The 23,327-nt window shown below is 39.6% G+C and overlaps 1 protein-coding gene across 7 annotated transcripts in view; it reads left to right on the top strand.

Annotated features, from left to right (window-relative positions):
* Positions 1 to 3,419: 3,419 nt before the first annotated feature.
* The window catches only part of MAPK10 (mitogen-activated protein kinase 10), a 148,502-nt gene continuing 128,594 nt past the window's right edge, over positions 3,420 to 23,327 (top strand). For 2 of the 7 annotated variants that reach the window (XM_019293383.3, XM_019293381.3), the window contains exons 1-2: positions 3,466 to 3,844; positions 8,246 to 8,365. Coding sequence is in view for 3 of the 7 variants with exons in the window: in XM_010411966.4 (XP_010410268.1) it covers positions 3,842 to 3,844 (3 nt within the window). In the remaining 4 variants the exon portion in view is untranslated. The other 5 variants (XM_010411965.4, XM_019293382.3, XM_010411967.3 and 2 more) reach the window with 3 other exon arrangements.

Raw genomic sequence — 23,327 nt, 5'->3', positions numbered from 1 at the left:
AGTGCATTAAGTCATCTCCAATTTCAGATTGCTTTAATGTGCTGGATTGCAAACTGTGGCAATTCAGGAGTTGCTACATTCAGCCATCCATACAGCAGGTTCTGAGAGAAATGTGCTCCCAGTGTCTCATGAAAATGAATGACAGAGGTACAGTCTACAGTTTTTTCATCTCCTGGGCTACAAATTGTATGCAGAATTTGCATTTAAAATGAAATTATTCTTGTACTAAGGAGGACCAACACTGAGTGCTTTAAAAGCACAAAGAGGAGATCCAGGAGCTTAGCTGAAATTAATTTAGTTGACTCATTGTGACCTTTGTAGCTGATTTTGTGCTGTAAACATCCGCTTCCATTTAGTCGGCCTTAAATTTAGACCATACCCACTTCTGGCCTTACCTGTCACAGAGAGCATATCTACCAGTTAAGACTGGGGCAACTATTCTGGGAAACTGGTGCCAAAAATGATTTGTTTAAATAGTTTGATGCAGATCTGATATGCTGTGTCAGGCCATTACAGTGTTTAGCTGAGGCCTGATTCCAGTATGGAATGCCTTTTATGGAATCTTGGTGTATCTTGGCCCAGCCAGTCAAACATCTCTGTAATCACTCGAGATGAGTGTGGAGAGAAATGCTGCTGAGCTCGAGGAAGCAGCATCCCTTGACTGGGGAAAGAAGCATTTGAAAAGTCACTGTTTTCCATTAGATCCATTGTTTCAAGGGCAAATATCCTAATTACACTCCAAAGTTTCTGTCACTTCTGTAGAAGCTTAGGCTCTTTGTTTCCTCTGTTTCTCCAACCCCACTCTTGTAATGATGTCAAAAGCAGCCACTCTTTATCCCTTCTGCACCAGTGAGCGGTCAGTTAATGGTATTTTCAAAGGTATTTTCCTGACTCACCCAATAGTATGGGATTGTTTTTTTCCTAGAAAACTTAAATTTATTGTACCCTTACTGTGTTTTGTAATTCAGAAAAATATGTGTATGGATATATTTTTAAGGCAAAAAAACCCTTCTTCAAAGAGGTAATTTCATTCTGGTATTTTTGCCTTACAATAGTGAATTGTTGAAGAAAACTGTAAGCACAAGAGAAGTAATTTTTCAGAGTATTCTCTTGTAGGATCTGGAAGGGCTGAAACCTTTCTCAGAGTGGAGGAAGGTTCCTTTGCTTGGAGCCCTTCTATGCTGGAAGCAGTAGTCACTTGCTGTGCAAACATGATAGTAATGTCCTAGACACTAAGAGAGTAGATGTGATATGGTGTGAAAGATTAAAAGGGAATGAAGGGATTTGTGTTTTTAATGACAACATAAATACAGCCTGTTTAAATTTTTGTTTGTTCTGTCAATGTTGTGATGAGAATCCTGGTTTTTTTTGTTTCAATATCTTGTAGTTACTGCTAATTGTGGCTCTTGCTAGCATCTTGCAGCATCTTTATTGTTCTCCTCCACTAATCACTCAAAAAAGGAAATTTAGCAAACTGTCGATGTCTGAAGCTTACCCAGTCAAATGTGCTATGATGTTGAGACCAATAGCTTGGCACCTTAAAAGTATCTGGCTTATTGCTTATTTCTTCTGTGCAGGTGTTTGCAAACTGCAGTGGAAGTTGTGCCCGGCTGCCCTTTGTGCCTCCTCAGGGCACTGGTGACAATGGCAGGACATCTTCTCTTAGCATAATGTAGAGTGTGGGGAGGACTTTCTGTGGTGATTGTTAGCTTTTGATAGAGGTGTTAAGTAAATGGGCAGGGAAGAAAAAAGACAACAGTGTGAAAGTTGGAACAATAGAGTTTTTTCTCGCCGCAACTAAATGCATTCAGACTGTCATGCATGTGTTTGTGCATGCAGGAACGATACATGAATCAAGATAAAACCCTTCACTTCCAAAACATAAGAACATGAAGGAGAAATAGGCTGATGGAGAAGGGAGAATGGTGTATGTAGACACGAATGGGCGACCAATAGCTCAGGGGCCAGTCCCAGCCATTGACTTCACTTTGTCTGTAGTTAGGTTAAATGATTTACATGTTTATGTGTCACGTCATATGTCAATGTATGGGCTGCTAAAGGCACTTGGGTGGCCCTCAGGAAAGCAAGAGTTACCCAGCCTGAGTTAGATAACCTCTGTGTTGGAGTTCCAGGTCACACGGGACTGTGTTTGGCTCTAGGTGTGGTAAAACCTGTGGAATATCTCACTGGTAGTGAGATCCTTGGTGTTCTTGTAGACCAATGAAATTGATATAATGAAGGAAATGGTTTGGTTTTTTGAAAGGGTATTTTGGCAAGATAGAATGTCACCATGATAGGAGGAAAGGCAAAAAGGGTTGGAATTACTCAGCCTGGAGAAGAGAAGTCTTTGGGGTGACCTAACTGTGACCTTCCATTACCTGAAGGGAGCCTACAGGAAAGATGGGGAGGAACTTTTTTAAGGGCCTGGAGTGACAGGACAAGGGGGAATGGCTTCAAACTGAAAGAGAGCACGTTTAGGTTAGATATTAAGAAATTCTTCACTGTGAGGGTGGTGAGGCACTGAAGAGGCTGTCCAGAGAAGCTGTGGCTGCCCCATCCCTGGCTATGTGCAAGGCCAGGTTGGATAGGGCTCTGAGCAACCTGGTCTAATGAATGACATGCCTGCCTGGGTATATTGGAACTAGATGATCTTCAAGGTTGCTCCCAACCCAAACCATTCTGTGATAATATTTCTGACTAGCTCTTATCCAAGCCTAAATCTCATGGAAGTGGAGTAGCCTTCCAGTGTGCTTTCTTTGCTGTTTAATGTCAGAAGAGAGGAGACATCCTGCAGTTTGATATGTGCAGAAGAAATGTTATCTGCTTAACTTGTCAGCTTGAGGACATCAGAAGTCATCACCAACTCTGCTTGGTTCTGTGAGCAAAAAATACAATAGTTCCTCTGTGCAGTGGTACTTTTTGGAAGTGGGGCACAACATACTGCTAGTGGGGAGATCTTTAGCAGGTCCTTGGGCTTCTGAGGACCTCCAAGAGTTGCATTGCTTGTTCATTCAAGCAGTAGCTGTGTTCAATAGCCGTGGATGAGATGTGTTGTAATTTTATTATTTCTTTAAATCCCTCTCCCAAGCATGCAACTTGATTGAATTTTAAAGATGTGTATGTTTTCTTAGGGTGATGGGCATTTATGCCTTTGTATAGCAGCTAATGTAAACAAAAGAGCAGATCCACACTGCTGCTACCACCTTCTCTCTGTACTGCAGATGTCTGAGGAGCTGCTGCTGCTGCTGGTAAGTGCTACAGGAGGCTGCTCAGCTTCCCTTTGCAGGCTGCTCTATCCCCTGATTCTCCAGGAGATACCGTAGCTGTGGCTGCAGATTAGATTTTTCTCTCCCTCCCCCTGCGAGACCTCTGTGTGCTTTGACGTCATGTGTGCTCCTTTCAGTTGCCATAGCAGCCCCATTCCCCAAGCTCTCTGCCTGTCTCCTCTGGTAGGTTCCACAATGGTACAGCCAGCATCACGCTGCACAATGGTTTCCAGGCAGTGAAAGAGCGTGATTCAGCAAGCCACTCTCCCCCCCCTCCCCTTTTATTTCATTATTATCAGACATTTTGCCTCCTCTTTTTCTGTTCTCTTCTACCCTCTCCCCCAGGCTTTTATTCAGTTCTTGAAAGGAAAACGGTGATTTACCTTGAAAGCAACTGCCCATCATTTTTCTTTTTTTTTTTCTCTTATCTTTTTTTTTTTTCCTATTATTATAAATAGCCCTTTTTTTTTTTTTTTTTTCCTCAGCACTGTTTGGAATGTGATTTAAAAATACCACCTAAAGTCGCAGTTTGGGGAAAAGGTTTCTGGACGAGGAGAATAGCTCGCAAGCAAGGAATGGTAGGTGGTTGATGCTAATATTCTTTGACTAACTGCTTTCGCAGGGTGGGGTGACTAATATTGATTGCTCTTTGAGGAAAAAAAAAAAATAAAGCAGGGGAGAGGGAGAGAGAGAGAGGGACAGATTAATGAAATAAACTGCTGAGAGAAGCAAGAAGGCTGCACCTGTCCATTTTGTGGCGAGAGAAGCAACATTTTCCTGTGTTCGGGTGTGTATGAGCTTTAATGTTTGGGTGCTGTAGGTGACCGGTGGCCGTGAGAGCAGGGCAGGGGCACATCGTGGACGGGAGTGTGGCAGTGCTTTACCAGCTGGCTCATGTAAACAGTGGGGTTTTACTCAGCCTCATCACCTCTAACGCTGCCTGGGGGCTTTGGGGGGAAGGAGGTGTCTTGGCTTGCAGCTCAGTAGAAAAATGAGGGTATTTTGGGGGTTATATGGTCCATACACAGCCATATACAATTTGAGTGTGGAAAAATAAAGAAAGGACAAGGAACTAGAACATTCAGGGGACAGAAGTCTTGGCCTTTTGCAGAGTGGTTGAATGCCAAAAAAAAAGTGTGTGTGTGTGGAAGTGTTTGACAAACCTTGTCGGATGTGGGGGTGGGGGTTGTTTTTAAGAAAGTGGCCTTTAATCATCACTCTTCCACATTACTTGGATGCAAGTGAACAACTCAGCCCACTGGGTTTTACAGAACCACAAGAGCTTTCAGAAGCGTTTACAGCAAGCTACAGGCCAGTTATTTTGCAAAAGAGAATTAACTATCTGTAGATGCTGCAGTGAAATCAATGTTGCTTTGCAGGGAAATCCTCTGGCCGAAAAAGCTACTGCCAGCTACTGCTAATAGGAAGAGATGTTGGGTTTGTTTTTTACAGCAGAGGGACATTATTAGAAATGATAGAAATTTGCCTTGGATAATTAAGTGTTACAGCATTGTTTAATAAGCAGGCAGTGCTCCCACTGAACCACGATGGGCATGTTTCACACCATCCGTGTGCTGGGGGATTGTAAGCTTGTTTACATGGGTTCTTTTTGCTGCATAGCTTCCTTATATCCTCAGTGCAATCTTCCCCTCCTCTGATATGTTCACTGTAAGTTTTGCCAGAGACTTCTATAGGGACAAACCAATACTATGTGAAAATACAAGTTTTGAGGGAAATTATGCCGTGGAGTAGAAATGCATTAGGAGGAAAACACAAATGAGTATATTGTAAGTGATCAGAGGAGTCTGAAATGAGCTTGGTGAAGGACACAGAGGTTGTCCTGCAAGCCCAGCTTCAGAAAAAGAGAAGGGGTAAGATAGAGCAGGCTGGTGTAGGTACTGCACGGGGCTGTTTGTCTTTGCTCACGTGTAACCTATCTTCGGTCCCCATGCCTTGGGGAAAATGGGGTGCACCAACCCTCTGCTATTTTAACCTTCTTTTGGTACTTTGCTGTGTAATCACTGGTCAGGAACACTGGAGCAGTATTTTCTTCTGTGGTCCTCTGGCTGTGTGCTCTCTTCCTGCTAGGAATGGTGGCATAGAAATACCTTTTCAGTTGGCTCAGCTAATGACTTTGTCTTACAGGGATGCAGATGTGAATGACAAAGGTGATTTGACCTCAGTCATTAAACAATATTCTTTTTTCCTGACTCTTGATAAACTGCACTCTTGCTCACAGCTCTCTCCTGCTGTTTCAGAATATGCATAATTTGTCAGGGTCCTGCTGTAATTATGGTTTTGTTGAGGAGTATTGGGATTACAAAGGTGTTCATAAATAGGATAAGGACAGAAATCACTTACCATGAAAAATAAGTTACCTTCAGCTGCCTGTCTCCCTGCTTGGAAAATGTCCTTCTCATTGTTAAAAAGCCCCTTCAGTGCACAGACACAGTTCTATAAGCAGACTACAGGGATGAGTGTTTTCTTGTAGGTTTGGATTTTTTTTCCCTACTGTCAGTGGCTGGCATGTTTACAGCTGTTTTTTAGCGATTTAACAGTACTGGATCAATATACCTTCAAACAGTGTTACAGTACCAGATCTGGCTTGTGAAAGCAAAGAGAGAGTTATCAAAATTTCACTGCCATGGTATTAGAGAAGGTCATAAAGTTTGCTTCTAGTTTTTTCAGTTCATTGCAAAACTCATCCAATTTAAGGAAGGGCTAAAGCAGGCCCAAAGGAGGATGGTTTTACCACTGCTTTTGCAGACAACATCATAATTTTCTTAAGCCTTGGAAGAGAGAAAAGCTGCATTTAGGGAAAGGTCTCCAGCTTTAAAATTGGCAATCTCTTAAACTGTTGTTCAGCAGATACTACTCAGTTCCTGGGACAATTCCAAACTGCAGAAAATATCACCACCTTGTTGATAAATTTTCAAATCAAAGTAAATTTTTGTTTGTTTTATGGCAAGCATTCTATACCCATAGCCCCTCCCTTTCCACTGACTACATTTTGACCTTATAATAACACTACTAGAAATGATGTCCTGAAAGCCTAGTGATTGCAGAATCACCACAGTTTCTGCTCTGTTATGTCATCAGGAGTAAAGGAGAGAGTCTTCACTGGACTACAATACTGAATAGATAGATATAAGTTCTGGCTTTCAGTGCTCTTATTCTGCTACCCTTTTCCATGATTCTTGCACACTTACTGTTTTGAAGGCTACTTGCAAGGAAAATGAACCTTCATAAAAGGGCCACCAGTGATTAAAGTAGAGATCAAAAGCCATACAGGGGATGGGATGGAATTTCCTGGTCCCCTGTCCACTGTTTATGAAAGCTACACAGCTGTCCTTGAGCTGCTCTACTGTGTTTTAGCCCGATAGCTGTAGCTTTGTTAGCCAGCTCTAGGATCAGTCTTGGCTAGTTGTTAGAAGAGAAGGACAGGAAGTTCAAGTTCCAATACTTTCCAGTCTTATTTGTTTTCTATACAGTGAGACTTTTGGTAGAAGTTTAGGTGTATGAAATCCCTAGTGGTGGTGGTATGTTCTCAGTTTCATTTCCACAGAAGATGTGAATTCATGAGCTTTTGTGTATGCTAGGATCTTCGTGACTATGCCTGGAGCATGGCACAGTGTCTTGTTACAGCAAGAAAAAGGAAATGCAACTGTTGTATTTTTAGGCAGGTTCTGGGCTTTTCTCCTGTCTAAGAACAAAATTATGTTGATGACCCTGTGAGTGTAGCCCCTTGCTCACATCACAGCAGTAACATGGGAAATTTGGGGTGTGTTATGACCCGTTCTAACACAAATCTTGGGGTGTGTTAGAATCTCTCAAGACTTCTGTGAGCTTTTTACATTGTAATAATCAGTAAAAGTTGGAAGTCCAGAAGAGCCTTCCAGTCAAGTCAATAGCTGCTTCACCAGGATTCTACACTAAGAGGTCAATAACCCCGCAAATTAGGAACTGTAATTTGAGGGTGGGATTTCAGGAGCCTGAGCTGGGCCCTTATTTGTTAAGTAGTTGTTTTCTCATGAGGATTTTTTCATTTTCTGTGCTTAGTACAAAATTTTAGTTCTGACATACTTGAAAGCATGTTAGGATACAGGGGTAAGAAAATGTTGTTCAAACTTTACACTTAATAGTAATTGCTTAATTTTGTTCAGTGCTTAGATACCAGAACACCATGTTTGACTGTTCCTTCTCTTATTCACTATCTTAATACCACAGCATTTGCTTTTTCCTCCAATTCTTGAGGTTGTCTGTAAGTTTCTTGACTGCATGGGCTTTGTCAGTTGAACTTCTTTTGTCACATGCTTTGCTGTTTGTTTTTGAGAGGGTGCCAATTTGATAAACAGCAGTAATTCACAGGCCTTTCCTGATGCCTATATGTATCCATATCACAGTTTTTAAAGATGTTAATCATGTCACAAGTCAAATTTAATTTCCATCCCCAGGTATTGGTGACAGGTGGCTATGTACATATCTCAACTGGTTATAAGTAAAGTTTCTGTTCTTCCTTGTTTCAAAGAAAAAATTCAAGATCTGGCCTGAGAAAGATAAATAGTATAGAAACAAAAATAATTATTTTAGAACAGTTTTTTTTTCTTAGTGCCATCTGTTTCAATTTGAACAGTCTTGACCGTGTGCTCTTGAGCACTAAGGCCTTGATTTTTTTTTTTTTTCCTTTTTTTTGCTGGTGGGGGAATAACTGTGACACTTTCCTCCCATTTAAACAGCACTTCATACTGCATTATTTTCTGTCTCTAGCCTTTCTTCTTTGCATGGAAGAAAGGAGATTTATGGTACAGATACTGCCTGAACTGGATGCATTATGGTATTATCAGAGGAAAATCTAAAGTCTTTGTTATATAACGTGCAGCTATTGATATTCCAAGTTAGTTTAGTTTTCTGAAATTTTCTGTGTCAATCAGACTTGAAAAATAAACCCCAAATATTTCTTTCTCTTTTTTTGTGCTTAGGGCTAGTATTAGGAACCTGTACCAACAGCAGGCCAGACTCAAATATCAGCTATGGCAACCCATGCATGAAGTTGATGCCTTTGAACTATTTCCTATAGATGAAACATAGCACATGCTGTGGTGAGTCAACAATATATTATTTTATTAAATCATACTTCTTGGCAAAAAAAATGCCAAATGCCAAAAGATGCTTAATGCCCAAGTGCATGCTGATTTTTTTTTTTTTACTTTTGTTTTGTTTTGTTTTGTTTTTTGTTTTTCTTGTTTTGGAGGGGGGAGGCAGGGAACATTAATGTTACAACTTGTAGTAATTTTTAGTACACATTAACATAATGCTGTCATTTTATAATGAGTTTTCCAAGAGTATAATTCCTGCGTTGCACAGTTATCAGATGGAGCATATTTGGAATGTTGTTTCAGAGGAAGTGTTAATATAGCAAAACAATTTTAAAAAAGATCCTACACATGCAGGGTTCTGAGCATGATTTAAAATGGCAAAATCTGTTTCACTACTGGAAAATCCACAATTTTGGACCAATTTTTGTAACTAATGTTTTCCATCTCTTTGATTTGGTATGGGGGAAAGGTTGCTTTGTTTCTCTTTGAGATGACTGAAGATGACTGTGGGGAGTCCTCATAGATTTTTTTGATGTGTCTCTTTATCCTTGGACAGTAAAATAGTGAGAATAGTGATGAAAAGCAAATAGTCTTTTAAAAAATACTGTAGTTTTAACCATCTTAAGTCTGCTAATAATTTCAATGCATATTTCTTCCGTCAGAAATCATTTTGATTCTGATAATTTCTTTAGGATGATTTTGGTGTACCTTTGGGAAATGGGGAATTGTTTTCAGATTTCTCATGTAATCTCAATAGAATTGGTATCAAAACTTGTAACTGTTACACCAATAAGGTGTAGCTCCAAGTCACTGAAATGTTTCTGTAAGGAGATAGTACTCTTACTTGTAGATGGGGGATGGAAACACGTAGTAGTCACTCACCAGTGAACAGAAGTGGTGTGTAGGTAATGTTAAGGATGATTAGATGAATGCTCTGGTGGCACTTTCATCCTTGGTGAAGCTGCTGAAAAAATTAAACAGGTGTCAGTTAAATCTTTGCAAAGCAGTTTGACTGCTTTGAAATGAGATGAGTAGCAGAAAGCAGGGCCTACTTATCCACTGAGAGAATTTGTGTTGGAATCTAAAGGGTTTCCCGAGGGGAGAAGACATACACTGGACATGGACAGTGATTTGTGGCATGAGGAGTCACAGTCTGGATGCTCACATCCTTGACTTGTGGACATCCAGTGGAAGCAAAACATTTATGTAGAACTTAATAACCTCTCTTTATTACTACGATATTTTTAACTTCTTATGGCTTTTAAGGCCTATTGTCCTAATGTAATTCTAGTTAGCAAGACAGCCTTCATCTTGGCTTCATGTGTAGGCTTTAGAAACTGTGACACTGAGCCTTTTGTGTATGAACGGGTCTGGGTGACTTTTGAATTTATAATGAAGCCTGAAACCATATGAATTTTTTTTTTTTAATTAATATTATTTTACTTTAGTTTCTGTGCTGAGGAGCACACAGATAACCTGCTAGTTGTAGATAATGGAAGAGGCTGGCAACAGCAAAGTATATATGATTTATGGTAGTTGATGGAGTGGTGCGAATAAAGGATTTTGTTAACATGTCCATGATGAACAGTTGCTAAACAGACATTGCATGAGATTTTTATGGTGTTTAGTACATGTTAATGTAATTAGCTGATAGTCATGGCAGCCCAGTTCCTCTCACCATTAACATTATTAAAATTGCTGTATAAGTAGAAAAATCGTTCTTGAGAAGCCGGCTGATGATAATCCCCACTCTTGGTGATTTTGCATGTAGTAGTGTATGTAGTGCTAATTTTGGAACACAGTGGTACTGCTGAGTACAAGCACTGGGACTTGATCATTTGTCCCTCAGGTCACCAAGATGTCTTTATTATCGTGTTGCAGCTATTGATATTGCTGTGTGGTGTTCAAGCATGCACCAATGGCTCTGTTCAGGGTACTTCCAGAGTTCAGGGCACATCTAAGTCATCTCCTCCAGCTTTGTTCTTCCCAATTTAGATTTTAGGGTAGGAAATCAGTGCAAACACCAGGGTTTCAGAAACACCATATGAAATGTGTCAAAAGAACTCAGATATGTCACAGGGAGAGAGTTGCTTGAGAAGTTTCCTCCCAGCTGACATAACATTAATAAGAAAAATTAGTTAAATATGTTTAACAGAAATTAAGGACTTTAAGGTCTTGTTCTGAGGTAACAGCTCCACAAAAAACGTCTTGTAGGTCTGTTCAGGCATATAATACAACCCTTTAGCATGTATTTAAAGCTTTGTATGTGTAGGAACTAGGCATGCAGTCCTGTAAACGTGTGTAGCAAATGCAGTTTGAAATTTGGGGTTTGAGCTCTCTCCAGTTAATAGTGCTTGTTAAGGCAGACACTTCGATCATGTAGCTTTATTTTGCATTCAGCAATTTCTGAGGATGAAAACACAAGCTTTGTAACTGTAGAACTTGTATGTGAAGTCAGAAACCACATCTAAAAATTAGCATATAATTAGCAAAGTTGCTGGATTAGCTGTCCAAAAACATTAAAAAATGGTCAGGAAAAATAGCATTTGGAGAACGAAAGTACCTGTCAATATTCATCACAGAAAAGAACAAGTAAGGAAAAAACCTGGGATATTTTGCTTAACAAAAAAGTAAGGTTAGTGCTGTGGGCGATGGGTATTTTGAAAAGCTGAGCTAATAATTTTATTAGAAGTCATGTGAGAGGGAGGCTTTGATACATCTATGCAGAGAAGCAAAGTACCTGGATTAAAGGAATTTTGGGGTTTTTTTAAGTGCTTGGAAAAAACATTTGAAGATCTTTCTATTTTGTAGTGTCTTGGCTTGGTATCTTGCTACTACAGTCACTTTTTTTTTTGGAACATCGTGTTGGTTTCTCTTATGTTCATCATTGTGTAAGTGCTAAGTGCACAAAGAGAAATCAAAGGAACTCAGAGCACAATTTTCTCTGTGCAATTTGTGTTCTGCTCCTCTGCCTAATAGAAAAACCCTGTTCATATTAAATTTGCTGCATATGATAAATGTAAAAATTTATTACCTGTTACTGATGATGGTGATGTAATGTGCAACATATTTCCCCTTGGAAGACTGTTGCCTGAGTCTATTTCCAAAAGCTATTTGTCACGTGATCAGCTACATGCAAACAAAGGTTTTCCAGAAGTGACCTCTAACACTCAACACTTCAGCTGCTCACCTTCTCTATTTCTCAAGGGGGTTGGACTTTTTCCAGAAAGTGCCGAGATCTTCACTTTGATTTACAGACTTTGTAATGGAACCACTTCATGGCCTTTTATTTCAATAAACTTCACTGGAAATGCCCATAAAGGGAATTTTCTTGCCTTTGCTTCTTTTTTTTTTTTGTTGATTATCTTTTTTTCCTTTATATGGATTTTCTTTTTTGTCTGCTCAGGATATTGTTTTGCAGAGTGTTTTCACACCCCTTTAAACTCAGATAACATTATGTGGATTAATGCTATTACTTCTTATTCTGATTCATATCCCTTCTCCCTCCATCCTTGTTTTATCTTTAGCTATTCCTACAGCCCCTAAGATTGGTATTTTAATTAAATTGTATTGAAGTTTAGCATTGTCAACTCTTGCAGTATTTGGGCTTTTTTAATGCTCTGGGCTAAGTATCACATACATGTGAGAAACGACGAGCTTTCTTTTAATAAAATGCAGGCTTTTTGTTTATATTACTGAAAAAAATGAAGCTTGAGTATATGAAAGAGTGAGGGTTCAAAAATGCACAGCCCTCCCACCAAGATTATTCCTGAATGGTATACTGGATTTTTGACATCATGTAACATGGGTCTTAGGCTTTTGGAACAGATAGTCTTAGAAAAATATTTTTTATTTATTTGGAAAGTGAAGATTTGGTGTCTTTCTAATGCCTGTAAAGACACAGACATACCTTGTGCTGTATCTATATCTGTATTCCCCCAGTAGCTTGAACAGGCCCAGCAAAAGTCAAGCTATTTGCATTTAAAAAATGAAAATAAAATTTATCTAAAAAATTCAAGTTCCTGGTGTCTGCAGTTGTTTAGTTTTGCTTTGGAATACTGCTGGACCAAATGCTTTTATTCTGCCGCAAGTCAGTCTGCACTCACTGAAAAGGAGTGAGCTTAATTTATGAGCTTAATGCTTTCCTGTGTCAGGCGTGACCTGTGAGTATATCCCATGAAATATTTGGGTCTTCTGTATTTTTTGAGTTCCTGGTGGAAAAAATAGCTGTGAACCACCTGTCAGGCCAGTTCAGTATTTGGCAGTCTCCTCTTCCAACCTTACGGAGAATATCCAGGACTATTGCTGTGGAATATGGGAGTAGAATGTCAGACAAATATCTTCTGAGCCTTTGAGTAGTTTTCCAGTGTGATTCTTATGAGCTGTATTAAAATAATTTGAATAGCCTGCAGAAAAATAAATGGAAATGCCAAATCAATAACAAAAAGCACCCGGAATGGTGCCAGTGGAAAGGTGGAAAAGAGACCAAGACAGCAGTAAATTCAGCTCTGCTAATGGGCATGGCATGCAAACCCATATTATATAAAGTGGTGGGAAGTATTTTGTGACCACAGGGCAAAAGGTTTTGCCTGCTTCCTCCTCAAGGCTTGTCAGTGTGGTGTGTCTCTGTGCCTATTTCTTTGTGGCCTGTCCTTATCAAAAGTGCCTTTCTTTCTCACAATTTGTCAACAGGAGCAGAAACCTGGGTATACCATGTAGTACTGCCAGCTTTTCCTCTGCTCACCTTTCCTCTGCTGTGGTGTGTATTGGAAAGAACGGGGAGCACTGTGGGTGAGGAGTGTTGCTCTTGTAGAGAGGAGCACCCCCAGTGCTGGCAGCATCAGCTGCTGCATTCCTGCTCCCCGCATGAGGATTTAGGTGGAGTTGGCTCAAGGCTGCAGTGTGCCAACTGCTGTACAGGCATTAGGTTAGCAGCTTTAAGCTCTTGGGCAGTCATTTCCCAGCTATAAAAGGGAGTGAAAGAAGCTGAAAATGTGTACAGGGTTATCAGAGCAACGCAGCAAGTATGACATTAATGTTGTGTTCCTTCTCTCCCCACTATTGTGTGTTGGGATGGAGAGTGGCAGGCAAGTGAAAGCACAAAGGCAAAAATGCACAGTGGTGGACTGTCCAGAAGAGTGAGGTTATCCAGAGGTCATTCAAACTCATTGTACATCCACACCTTCATGTACAGCACTTGGTATCCTTCCTGCATTGGATGCAGACTGAAGGTTGGCAAGAAGAGAGGGAGCGCTGCAGGCCTGGTGCAGTATTTGTGCATTCTTAATATGTTCAAATTCCTGGCAGAATTAATAAGAGCAATTCACCAGTGAAGAGTTTGAGGAGATGTAATTATTAAGTAGGCATTCTTGAGCTGTTGGATGTTGAATAGCTCTGGATTAGTTTTATAAAAATCAGAGTTGCTGAGGCTTACAGTTTTTAATCACTTTAAAGAAGAGTAAGAATATAAGAGCAGCCATTAGTCTCACAGGAAAAATCCATCTAGAAAAGGCTTCTGTCCTCAGTGGCCATTAGCTAAATATTTGGAGAAGAAAAGTAAGAACAAGATAAGTAATCACCAATGTTTCTCTTGTTGTGTCCTCCCATACTCTGGAAGTCTGACTACTTTTGGGGGATAGAAATTGTTTCTTTGTCTTAAAAGTTATATTTCCTAATTCACCATTTTTTGCCCAGCATGTGTTTTATGAGCTCTTTTCTAGATGTTCAGTCTGATGATCAAGTTCTGGTTGCATTGAAAATGCTGGGATTTTATTTGTTTTAAAAAGTGTTGTTGGGTGTAGATATTACTCCCACTCTGGGAAACAAAAAACATTTCTTGTGTGAACCCACTCTAAAAATGCAGCGGTTTTGAAAATACTGTAAATGTATAATAGTACTGTGATAAAATGTTCTGTTCCTAGCAGATACGGAGTCTTGGCTAAAGGTAATATTTATCCAGCTGGCTCTGGAGTAATTTATGGAGCGTGTAGCCTTGTATTAGCATGGTTACTATCCTGAGCTGGTTTATCTAGACCAGTGCAGAAGGTAGAGTGATACAATGGTTTGGGTTGAACGGACCTTGGAAGGCAGGGCCTTCTTTCACTGGGATTACAGAGAGTTTCTGATGTGCTTCCTTACTGCCTTTGTTTAAAAGTCTAGTTCCAATTAGGTATCCAGCTAGTGCGGCTACTTTCCTTGGAGCAGGTGTCAGTGCTCTCCAGTTTGGCCTGCCAACACTGCATGAAAGCAGAGATGAATGGGAGGATTTTCTTGATTTATAGGCTGTTAGGATTGAAATAGAGCACACAAGAGAAGGCAGGGTGGAATTAATTACCCTGCTCTTCACGGAGTGGACAGGATGGTTTGTCTTGGTTGCACATCAGAACCAGGTGAAATAATGACCTAAAATGGTATCCAAATGTTCCTGTTCTGTATTCTCAAAGCAGTTTTTTCTCAGAACGTAAGTTTTTTGTCTGTTTTCATAGTTTTTAACTTCACTGCTTCATGCCTAGTTCAAGTACTCTATATGTGATTCCCCACCGAAAATGCAGAGATAGTGTTTAAAAATTGACTCCAACTCTTTAAACAGGAACTTGAAGGGCAAGTCAAAATTAAATTTACAACAAAATTAAAATTACATTTTAATGCTGGTTTTCTTGAAACGAAAACTTCTCTCTGAGAGATGTTCCTGAAAAAGATCTGCATAGCTTAATTGTGAATCATAATACCACTTAAATTCCTGCACTAATTTTATGTTAGATTTTAGTCATCAGCATGTATATAAATGTTTTTGTGGCATTATGAATGCTTGATTTGCTGTTGTACTTAAAATTAATTTTTTTTATCTGCCAAGCTGTGTGAAAAGAGTATGATGGATGTCTTCCATGACACAACACTGTCAAAAAGTACCCACGTGGTTGTACAAACAGCAATGATCTATAAACCCTTTCATAAAGTGTTTTGAAGGTGATACATAGAGTCCTCAATCTACAAACCTATAGTGCAATTCTGTGCTTTTCTTTTGGGAATTTTGAAAAAATAAAGACAAGGATTTCTGCTTGGTTTTGGCTTTTTTGGGCAGATGTGGCAATTGTTAGTTGAGGTTATGTGTGTGGCTGTCAACAGAGCATGGAGCTCAAACTGTGACATGGGAAGTAGTATTGTCAGAACTGAAGTATTCAAAAGCCTTCAGTGAAATCTTCAGACTTTGAACTGGTTTATTTTGATTTTGCGGGCTTGTAGGCCACCTTTGCATCTCATTGTTAAGGTTTTCTCTGAAAATCAAAAAGACGTAGAACCAAGCACGTCTTGGTGGGGTCAAGGGAACAGCGTGAAGGCAGATGCTTCTTTAACTAACAGGATGAAGGCAATTGGGGAAGTTTTTAAAACAACAAAAAATATTATGCATAAAATTACTCCCTGGAGACCCTAGAGCGCACAAATCAAACAGTAGCCCATTATACCTTACAATGATTGTTACTGGGTTTTAAGTAAAAGAGAGAGCCACATTTACTATATTCTAAATCTTCTGTCAGGATTTGACTGCCAGCAACAAAATCCAATGTAATGGCGATTACTAAAATGAATTTCACCTCTGAACCTCACACCTGGAAATATTGCAAAGAAACTTTGTTCAGTGAGCTAATTTTAATCATCTGCAAGCAGACATCAGTTTAATTAGCAAGCCTACTCCTCCCTGATGAGACCACACCTGGAGTCCTCTGTACATGACAGACATGGACCTGTTGGAGCAGGCCCAGAGAAGGGCCAAAAAGATGGTCAGAGGGAGGCAGCCCTTCTCCTGTGAGGAAAGGCTGAGTTACTGGTGCTTCAGCCTGGACAAAGGAAGGCTCCAAGGGAAGAGCCCTTACTTAAAAGGAACTTCTAAGAAAGGTGGGGTTGCTTAATAGTAGGGGCTGTAGCAACAGGACAAGGGGTTTTAAGCTGAAGGAGGGTCAATTTAGAGCAGATATAAAGAAGAAGTTTGTTCTGTTTTTTTTATGAGAGTAGTGAGATACTGAAACAGGTGGCCTAGAGGTGATAGATGCCCTATCCTGGAAACATTTAGGACTGATGTGGATGAGGGTCTGAGCATCCTGGTTGAAGATGTCCTTGCTCATTGCAGGGGGTTGGACTAGATGACCTTTAAAAGGTTAGTTCCAATCAAAAAGAAAGAAAATAAAAGCTTGGGTCAGTAGATAAACCAATAGCCCTGCAGTGGCCTAATGCTATTTCACAGAAGCTGTGTTCATCCAGCAGCCTGACCTAGCATTGCTCGCCTCTTCCCTTCCCCAGTGATGCCTCATACAGACTTTGGGGTCATCAAGCCTCAGGTTTTTCCTACCCATCCTTCTGGCTTACAAAGCCCAATTGAAGCTGATCCTGATCTTGTGATGTGAGCTACTTCTGTTCTACCACCTACTCCATTTCTTGCTGCTCTAGATAAACACTGCTTCTTTTTTAACTTTGCAGTTTAAGCACTGTGTTAAAATACATGTCATTTTCACAACTAACACAGTTCTCTGCATGCAGGATCTTTCTGCAGAGGTCAGCAGAACTCTGGTTTGGATTCCATTCAGAACTTTTGGAGGGATGTAGAGAAGGAAGCTTGCTCTTTTTATTTCAGCCATCAGGATTACCAGTATTTTCCCTTTAGAACCTGCTTGTATTAAAAACATATTCCAGAATCGAGTTATTTCTGCACCTTACTGACAAAACTGTTGTACCTCCTCTGCCTCCACCACCTGTTTCTTCTCAGTGTCGGGTCTTCTTCAAATGAATTGCTTTGTAGTTTCATCTTTTGCTGTCTCTGTGTTAGAAACTATCTTGAAAAGGTTTGGTGGATGTTTCCAAAAACAGATACTCAAAGTAATACTGTGTGAAATGCTCAGAAGAGCAACAGCATGATTTTGGGTTATATCTGCAGACTTGTTTTGTGTCTAGTACAGCTCAAGGTGATTAGTAAATGTGATATTAAAAACTTGAAAGAAGGTTAAATGATCTTCAAAACAATACCATAAAAATTAAAATCTGAGAGGAAAACTCAGCCTAAAGATACAGAGCAAGTTCAGACAAGCAAGTCTCTACCTGGAAGAGCTTGGTTGTGATGAGGCTGTTTAATAGCCAGGCTGGAAATGAAATAGATTTCCTTGCCTGGGATGCTCCTTTATTCAATCAGTAAACCCAGACCAGTGGCTCTTTGAGCTATTTCACTGGGCACCTTGTCTCTGGATGGGTAAGAAGGAGATCAGACAGCAAAAAAGCAGCATACCTTTGTTCTGCAGGTTTTATCTTACTGATTTTTTTTTCATGTGTGAGGCACTTGCTTTTGACACTTCAAATTTATGTTATTTTCGATCCTTATGTTCTAGTGCAGAGCTTCCACTTGGAGCTGAGAGTTATCTAAGGGAGAGAGTGCTATGAATGCCTTCTGTTTGTCTGTGAGAAGAATGTTTCTGTCCTCCAGGAATTCTGCGTTGGAGCAATGAGCTGCAGTTTGGAAGGACTGTGTATCACTGCTCTGAAGGACAAACATATGTGAAGATAACTCGCTCAGCAGCCAGATAGAGGCAGAACTGGGATAGATGTAGCAAGATAGAGGTAGAATGAGTTTTAAACAAAGGAAGACTTATGTTTAACTGTGTCATTATGTTGGATTTATATCTGTTACATCATTGCACTTAATGAGCACATGAGGAGCTTTGTGATGAGTATACCTAAACCCATGGAGAGCTTTTTCATGTTTATTTCACCTCCATCTGATATTGTTTACAGTAACTTTAATGAATATATAACTAGCCATAAACCCTAAAATGTTAATCTATATTCATGGTGAATAGTATTAGAGTATCTCTTGGTACATTTCGTGGTTGTACATTAATAAAACTTTCTGCTTTTTATTACTATGCAGGAAAATAAATAATGGTGTCAAGAGAGATTTAAGCCAGTATTCCATCTCCAATACTATGTAATACTGCAGATGGATAACATGAAATTCATGCAGAGAATCACTTTGTTCTTATAGTAAAAAGAAATATTTGGGCTCAAAGCTTCTGCTAGGCTAGTAAGTCATCAGAATGAATAAGATTTTCATTGTAGGTTTGGCATTATGAGTTTCTGTAAAATACTGCTCTTTAGTAAGTGATGTAATCATTTTCATTCACTTAGGGTGAGGCTCAAAATACATCTGCCTCTTTATCAAAAAGAGCAGATGCTGCCATTAAATTGCTCAAATTTACCATCAGAAAATGGTATTGCACTCCTGTTTTGGCGCTTAGTCTTTATACTCAGTTATTTTTTTCATGCTAAATATCAGCCTTTTAGTGATGGCTTCCATGTAACACACATAATGGTGGTTGGGGGTGGAAACCTGTAATGCTGTGGTTTGCTGTAATTTTTTTTGTAAGATATAAAATGCTGTAAATTTATGGAATACAAAGCTGTTTCCTCAGGATACAGAACTTGGCCTCTTCGTGCATGTGGTATTTTGTGCTATTTTCAGTGCTATAGAATTTTATGGCTTAGTTGTCTAGCAAAGTGCATCATCAGCATTACATATTTGCATTGGCTTGTTAGTCTTGTTTTTTTTAAATAAATAGAATATGTAGTAAATCATAACTGGCTTTTCAGGATTAAAATCAAGTCACTGAATGAATTGATTTGTCCTTGCATATGGTAAGTAAGTGTGTTTGTTTGCAGAGTACCATGCTTGCTACTGAGATGTATTGTAGTTGAAGGATTAAAAAACAAGGAGAAGAGAAAGGGAAGATGGTGTGGGGCAAAAACAAAGGACAGCAACTTTGACAGAGTTTTTCTTGGAGCCCAGGTTTGGATGCTGTACGTGACATCCTGCAATTTTTTTGCAGGAGACTTTCACATAGTCAGTGAGGGTTTGTTAAACATTCAATAAGTCTAGTTGACAAGTGTGCTATGCTTGCAGAACCTGCAACCCAGAGTCATGGAGGACAATGCAAAGGGTGTTTGCATAAGAGGGCAGAAAAAGCCTGCTGCTAATATGACCTGAAGCCCTTGTCATTGAAGTTGGTTGGTAGGACGAGCAAATGCAGTGGGAAAAATCTGCCAAGAGAACAAGTGCAATTCGTTACCAGAATTTGAATTATTCATCCAAACTACGACTTCAATCTGTTAATAAAGTTAGGAGTAGGAAAATATAAGTGTCTGTCACTGATGGTGGTTCCAAATTGGCAAAACCTTTGCCTTCAACTAAGTTCTCTGGAAGATGGGAAGTTGTCATAAGGACACCATGGCTACATGCAGGAGGGAGGAACCAGCAACCCAGTGGATAACCTTGTGGCTTTCTGAATAAATTGTGGCTGAAATATCATCAAGGGGAGGAGACAAGCCACAGGTACAGAGAGAAACAGGCAAATGCTGGTCCTTAACTGTGAGTTTTCCTGGTTGCTTCAGCAGCAGCAGTATGCTGTAGCTCTGTGACATTGTTCGTGCTCACTGGTCTGTCAGAGGCCTGTCACTACTGAGGCTTTACTGTTGCAACTGTTCTTATTTTCCCTTTGTCTAGAAGGCATCGTATAGGCTGTTCTATCAAATAATTTTGATGTATTTACTCTCCTAGTTTTCCATTTCCCCCTGTCTCATCTTGTGCTTGGGGAGGGCTGTTGGGAGTGACATGTGAGGTGATGCTCCAAGCGTACTGCAGTGGGGAGGGAATTGTGGTGGCACTCTACTGTGTGTTGCCTTCTTCCAGGGCAAGGTCCAACCACACATGATGGCCACAGCTGACTGAAATCACTTGATTTTACTGATCGTTCTCTTACTCCTGATGAAAATCTGGAGAGCTGTGTTTCCTTTAAGCCTTGTTTTTTAACCTTTAAAAACTTAATTTAGATTAAATAGTCTCGTTGGTGAAGAATTAATGTCTCCTTCAGTTCTGCTCAAATCCTGTTTGTTGATACAGACATTTGGTTCGGGTTAATATTGGACAGTATTGGATGCCTCTCCTCATCTCAAGTGTTGGATTTTGCTGGATATATATTTTGGGGTTGTTTTTGTTTTGTTAGGGATTTTTTTGGTTGTCTTGTTTTGTTTTTTGTCATTGTTGCTTCACACAGGACCTACCCCCCCACCCAGCATGAAGTGCCTATTTTTTTTGTAATCATGGGAACCACCATTGCCTTCCCAGACACGGCAATTCTGGGGAGGGAGCAGCACAAGCCCCAAGCTCTAGAGGAGCTTTTGTAAAGGCACTTTGTTTTAGCATCAAATACTTATCCTCTTTTTGAAAACTTTATGAGCAGTGCCTTATATAAACAGATTTTATGTTTATTTACCTCTTCTGGTGAGCCTCTGAAGTACAAGTTGGTGACAGGGTTGGGTGAAATGGAATGAGATTATTATCTTTCTGTTTATTGTCTGGAAATGACCCTGGAGTTCTGCCTTTATTTGTATACATTGTGTAAGTGTCAGAGCTTAAACTCATAGAACATATTTGCAGATTTGGGTGTTATGATTTGAAGTGATATTTGTTTTGACAAATATATTATGGCAGGTAAAAGCAAATTATTTTTCTTAGTTCTTTCAGTTCAACAACTCTATAATCTTCAGTATTATGTACTTTTGTAAGTCCTGACTTGTCTTCTAAGCAAGCCACTTAAAGGATTTCATATTGTTGTTTGATTAAAGGAAGAACTGTGCTGTCTAGGATTTGCAAATTTGTGAGAGAATCTTATTGCAAATTTTAAGTTATCTTGGTAACTTGGCAACTTGATCTTTGTAGAATCATAGAATGGTTTGGTTTGGAATGGACCTTAAAGATCATCCAGTTCCAAGCTCCCTGGAACTCCTACTACACCAGGCTGCTCAGGGGCCCCATTCAGCCTGGCACTTCTAGGGATGGGTCATCCACAAATTCTGTGGGCAACCTGGGCCAGTGACTTACCCTCACAGTAAAGAATTTGTTCCTGATATCTAATCTAAGTGTACCTTCTTCAGTTTAAGGGCATCCCCTCGTGTTCTATAACTCTACACCCCATAAAAAGTCTCCCTTCAACTTTCTTGTAGTCCCTTTAGGTACAGAAGGCTCCAGACTTCTGTTCTCCAGGCTGAACAGGCCCAGCTCTCAGGAGAAGTAAATTAGCCTGTTTTCCAGATTAGAGTTTGTACCAGAGATGATAATATGTGTAGCTTATTTTAGTATATAGCAAACACAACGGTTTCGTATGCAGACTATTTTTTTTGAGGCTTCCAGTGATGACAGGTCACCAAATATGTTAGTAGGTGTTGTTTCTTGATTGATTCGGCACTAAATTTAATTTGCATGTTGCCTCTTCTTAGCTGTAATATGGAAAACAAATGCAGGATTTAGAGAAGAGGGGATTAGTGATAGCAAGATGCATATAAAATCATCTCATACTGTTTTAAGAGTGAGCAATTGCTGGCTTGCGATTCAGAATTAATTTTTTCTAATACGCTTATGTTAACAGTTTTATAATTAAGCTTCACTTAAAATTATAATAATAATTTCCTTTTCCATTCAAGCATAACAAAGCACTTAAACAAGCATTAATAAGCCTCATATCATCTTTGAAAAATAAGTATTATTGCCCCTATTTTATAGTTGGGTAAACATAATTGAGGGTAAGTGATTTAGTCTGAAGTGACAAATCCTGCAAAGGGCACCTCCTGGATACTTTACCAGCTCTGTGAACCTCAGTGTTAAAGTGCAGGTATCAGGCTAGATCCTTGAGTATTGAGGCTTAGTAACAAAAAACGACCTCAACAATGCTTAATGTAGATGAAGAACTGTGTAAATAACATGCATTGAGGCAAAAAACGTGGGTCTGGGATTTTGGTGGAAAAGACAGGTCTGTGGTGCATCACCCTGGGCACAGTTAGAGATCTTGGTGCTCTCTGCCACTGTGTAGATGAGGAGTCAAGGAACACATCCTGGTGTGGGTGACCTCAAAAGCAATCCATGAGCATCCTCTGAGCAAAGCATCGTGGTTAATCTGTTCTTTCACAGCTCACTCGTTCAAACAGGAAGACTCTGAATCTTGGCTTGGTTATAGGACTTTGGTCTATCCCTTGACAAAATGCCCAGTTCAAGCTGGATTTGAAGGACCCCATGTGTTCCCTCAGTTCTTTGAAGTTTTTCCAGTATCTTCCAAGCAAAGACATTGTATGTAACCTCTCAATAATGTGTGTAAACAGAAAAAGAAAGCAGTCTAAGGCCAGTTGCATGATCACATAGGGAAAACTTCCTTTATTTTGGGAAATGGATGGATGGGACATCGTCAAGACCCATTTAATGAATAAAAAACCTAATAGAGTAAAATTGGACTGAATAAAAGCTGACTTTGCTGCCACTTCCAGAAATATACCCTCACCTGCACCACAGCAGGAAATGCAGACTGAATAATTACAGATCCCTCAATGCAAGGCATACCACAGCAGGCTAGGAATAGAAAACCCTCCTTCCTCCAGAAGCAACAAAAAAAAAAAAAAAAAAAAAAAAAAAAAAAAAAAAAAATAGAAGCAAACCATCATAAACAGTGATGAAGCCACCTGGAAATTAAAAGCCACCTCTTGGGGAGATGGAGAATTTCAGTGTGGCCAAAGACTGCTGTTGGCTTCTAACTTAAATTACACTCTGGTGCTGCTTACTGATATTTTTCAGAGATACCATCACTGTACCTATGTAGCATGTGTAAAGTTCACAAATAGAGAAGTTAATGCCATTTACACTGATCAACAGCTTACATCCCTGTGGTTGAAAAGGCCGTATAACATATGTTGTATATGTTATATATTCTATATATGTATATTCTATACATTGTTGTATAGAATATAGAAACCTGTCTGTTGTGAATTCAATACTACAAATTTATAGGCAAAACATTTTGACGTGACTGAAAAATCTTTTTCTTTCTGTTTCCTGAGAGGTAATTGAGATGTGAGAACATGAGGTATTTCTGACAAGTATTTAACC

The sequence above is a fragment of the Corvus cornix genome, chromosome 4, assembly GCF_000738735.6.
Source record: "Corvus cornix cornix isolate S_Up_H32 chromosome 4, ASM73873v5, whole genome shotgun sequence".
Lineage (NCBI taxonomy): Eukaryota > Metazoa > Chordata > Aves > Passeriformes > Corvidae > Corvus > Corvus cornix.
Note: the sequence above shows the minus strand (reverse complement) of the source record. Positions and strands in the feature narration are given on the sequence as shown.